The 4,081-nt window shown below is 38.3% G+C and overlaps 1 protein-coding gene across 2 annotated transcripts in view; it reads left to right on the top strand.

Annotated features, from left to right (window-relative positions):
- LOC109925631 (zinc finger and BTB domain-containing protein 39) overlaps positions 1–4,081 on the top strand; it is a 7,344-nt gene that overhangs the window by 302 nt on the left and 2,961 nt on the right. Inside the window, exons 1-2 of one of the 2 annotated variants that reach the window (XM_048619017.1) lie at positions 1–27; positions 3,854–4,075. In XM_048619017.1, coding sequence (XP_048474974.1) covers positions 3,957–4,075 — 119 coding nt within the window. In that variant the 5' untranslated portion in view covers positions 1–27; positions 3,854–3,956. The remainder of the gene's footprint in view (positions 28–3,853; positions 4,076–4,081) is intronic. The other variant, XM_048619016.1, reaches the window with a different exon arrangement.

Raw genomic sequence — 4,081 nt, 5'->3', positions numbered from 1 at the left:
GGCTTTAATTTTATTGTACTCCAGCCGGTAAGCGTGTGGAGAGGATACGGTGAAGCAGCACCGGGATTTATTATCCCGGCCTGTTAGAGCCCTCAGCATCCTGAGTAAAAAACAAAATGTCTGAGGTTGTGAGGCTCGGTCTTTGTTACCGGGGCTGGGGCCTCGGGGGCCGGAGCTCGGGGGGTCGGTGGCTGGGGCCGGGGGCTGGGATTGTGACTGGGATCGGGATCCTGGCGGCCACCCTCCGGTCCAGTCGCTGTCGCTGCGCTGTGAGACCTGTGCAGGCCTCCCACCTGAGTCCGGAGCAGAACCCTTCATGGGAGAGAAAGGGCTATCTCCCGCTTCCTAACACCAACCGACTGCACATCAGCAGAGCTTCTCCCGGCACTCACTTCACACGCACACCCCGAGTCCCAACTACACTCGAGTTTAAAGTAAGAGGAATATTAGAATATCCTCATACCCGAAATCCAGGGGTTTGTTGGGGAAGAGAATCGAATTTGTAGTGTCATGCAAATTTAGAGAAAAAATGAGCAAAAAGGAACTGTTACGGAGTGTCTTTGCCATATCATATAAAAAAATTAAATCATGCAAGCTGGCCAATGCAGTTTTATTGAACTTAAATCCAGAGCTGTTTATAATGGAGTAACTGTCACCAGAATTAGCAGGTCTTGGTTATATGAAGTCTTAACATTTAAATTTAACAAAAAATTCAATACACGAAATACATTTTTTCACTTTAAAAATCACCCTGCTTTACTTAACCTGAACCCTGAGTTAAGTTCTACCTGCAAAGTGATTTAAGGAAAACCCAATGAACACTCAGTAGAAGACAGTAAGGACTGCAGATGCTGGAAGCCAGAGTCAATAAATCTGGAGCTGAACAAACACAGCAGGTCAGACAGCATCAGCGGAGCAGAAAAGTCAATGTTTTGGGCCAAAACCCTTCATCAGGACTGGATTCTTATTTACTGTAATACCTCAACAGATCCCATCCCATCCTAAAGGAAGAATTCAAGTTCAGACACAGTCAGTAAAGGCCAAAGTAATTTTTGTAAGCAGGTTTCAGAATGCAAGAATATTTTGAAGTCTGATGTTTATGTAGCGCAAAGAGCATCCAACTTGTGGATGTTTTACGATGACATTGGCAAACTCGTTGAAAGACTGCAGTAGTTTTTCTTTGCATTTCATTTTTCTTGTGGTTTGGTTCAAAGATTCAGGTGGCTTCATGCCATTGGAAAGCTTTATGATGGATAGTTATGCTCTTTTGGTCAGAAAAATCTTTGGAATTTACATGAGGAATATTCTGTAATGTTGCATTATCACATAAATTTGTGAATGAACTTTTCACAATTTCTGAATGCAGTGGGAGCTATTAAGAAATTAACACCAAAACAATACTTTAGTAAAGGTTCTGTATTATCTGCTTTTTCTAAATGTTTAAAATCAAATCTAAGATGATATTAAAGATTAATTTTCACAAGAAAAAATGTCATGGTATGCGAGCTTTTCAAAAGTGGATTCAAATGTTCAAACTGCCAAATCAGACTTGAACTAACACCAAGGCCTCTGCATTATTGGTCCAGTAATACAACCTGTATTTCTCATGTCCCTTAATGTTAGGTTATTGATTGTCTGTATTCAATATAACCACTTGCAATCTGCCCACTTGTCAAATCAGTAACCAACACCAGATGGAAGATTGATTATGGGAATTTCTCAATTGAATGGCTCAGCTACCTAGCATTAGCAAAGTTATCAGGGAACCAAGTTCTAAATTTGGAAATAAACTTTTATATAACTTTCAGAGCTCTCACTAAAACATTTTACAAGACATGTAGTAACAGACATTGAGGCAGTGGAGTTCTGCTGTCTACTTGTGGGTGTCTTGTTGAGAGACATTTTGACTTTTTGTGAGAAAATGCCATTAAGTTTTGCTTAGTGCAACCACTGGACTTTCCCAAAAGCTGTTTAGTGAGTCCTGTTTAATTTGGCTCAACCAGGTTAAACTGACCACGCAACAGCAAGCAATTTGAGATTTAGCAAGACACCTTCAGAAAACATTTACTCGCATCTTTTAAAATATTCTCAACTTCTATTGTATACAGTAACTCAAACAAAATTTTAGAAAAATAATTCAGTGCAAAATTTATTGCGATGTGAAGTATATTTTTTCAATGCAAAGGTAGAGTACGGTCATTGGAGTAGGAGGCTGAAGGGAGATTTAATTGATGAATAAAATTGAGGGTCCTAAATGGAGTGAATAAAAAGTGAAGAAAATAATCAGAGGTGTGTCAATTTAAAATAATTGGCACAGGGATTAGAGAGAAGTTTAGGAATTTTTCACCCTCGGTGGTAGGGGTTTGGAACTCTGCCTGAAAGAATGGCAGAGGCAGAAACCCTGAAGCACATGGCAGCCTCTGTGCTGTAAATGTTTCACCTTTCTTTTCAAGTTTCTTAGCATTTGGATGTGAATAAACTGCAGACTAGATGGAGGAAAACTGATTTGGTTAGAGTACTATGACTATTTTCAGTTAAACTCTGATCAAAACAATGTTCTGCTGGAAAGTCAATTCTATTTTTAAGACAAAGTTCTAGGACCTTTTTTAATTTCTATTTTGGAGATTGCGTCCTGTAATTCTCTGGTTGTAATAACATTTTTGAGTATGGGGAATTCTGTTTTTATGATGTGGGTTATTGGGATTTTCAGCATGTTTTGGAGACAATGATAGTGTCTCATTTATTCTTGTAAAACTGCTCACGGTTATCTTCGAGGATTTGTTTTTCACATTTATTCTGTGAATTATGTTGAAGTAGTTCAGCAAGCTGGAAAAGATCAATTGGTTTCAGTAGACTTGATATTCAACATTTCTATTCACTATGGAGCTGTAATCACCAAGAAAGTCAATTCCAAACTATAGAGTCAAACAGAGTACAAGTCCCAAGAAGATATTTCCTTCTGATATACTCTGTCCTTCTTTGCCATTGTTTAGAAGAGGGCATTGATGGATGGGAATCTATTGGTAGATGATTAATAAACTGAGAATATTATACCACAGGATAGCTGAAGACATGTGCGAAATGCCTTAATTAACATACCATTTAGGAAGTTATAGATTTGTAATTTAACAATCTCCTCTTCCCAGACCCAATCAGTTAATTTGGCAGTGACAGTCTTTGGTCGCTACATTAAGCTGTGCTACACCAAAAGGTTTTTCTTCTTGCTTCGTCATTTTGACATCATTTTATGCGTGTTTGTATCTGTGTAAGCGTTTTATTAGTTTATTATCAACAAATCAAGCATTTTGTTCATTTAGAGATCACCCTTTTAAGACAGAGATGAGAATTTTTTCTGAGGATTTTGTGACTTTGGAACACTGACTCACAAGGTGGTGGAAGGCAGTTGTTATTTTTAAGATGGAGGTAGATAGATTCTTATTAGACAAGGGGAGGTTATCAGGGGTTAGATGGGAATATGAAATACAGAACGCAAACAGATCAGCTATGATCTTATTGAATGGTGGAGCAGGCTCGAGAGGCCGAATGTTTTGTACGTATGTATGTTTGTATGATAGATACTCCTTAAAACCTACCTCTCTCACCAAGTGTTTGGTCATGTGTCCTAGTGCTATCTGTTAATTTTTGTCTGATAATGTTCCAGTGAAGTTCGTTGGGACTATGTTACTATTTTAAAGTGCTATATGCAGCAACAAATTGTGTTGTCCTAATGCCTGTCAGTTTTATTGATTTAATTTAAAGCCCTGAGTTGGAATGCAAAGATGCATAATGTTTTGAAAAATGTTAGTTTTGTAGAATCTTTTATTGTAACTGACCTAACTGTTCTCATTTGCAGGCTTGTCTTTATACAAGATAATGTTCATGGAACGGTGTAAGGCAAAGTACTTTATTGGCCAGCCAATTTGAGTTTAGTGGAAGTTTCCAAAGCACTAACAGAAATGGGTATGAGAATTAAACTACACAGTGCTGACCACCCTAATAACCTTCTTAAGGAACTTAATAAGTTTAGGCTCTCCGAAACCATGTGTGATGTAATCATCGTGGTTGGTGACAGGACATTTTC

This window comes from Rhincodon typus, chromosome 41 (genome assembly GCF_021869965.1).
Source record: "Rhincodon typus isolate 14 chromosome 41, sRhiTyp1.1, whole genome shotgun sequence".
Taxonomy (NCBI): domain Eukaryota; kingdom Metazoa; phylum Chordata; class Chondrichthyes; order Orectolobiformes; family Rhincodontidae; genus Rhincodon; species Rhincodon typus.
Note: the sequence above shows the minus strand (reverse complement) of the source record. Positions and strands in the feature narration are given on the sequence as shown.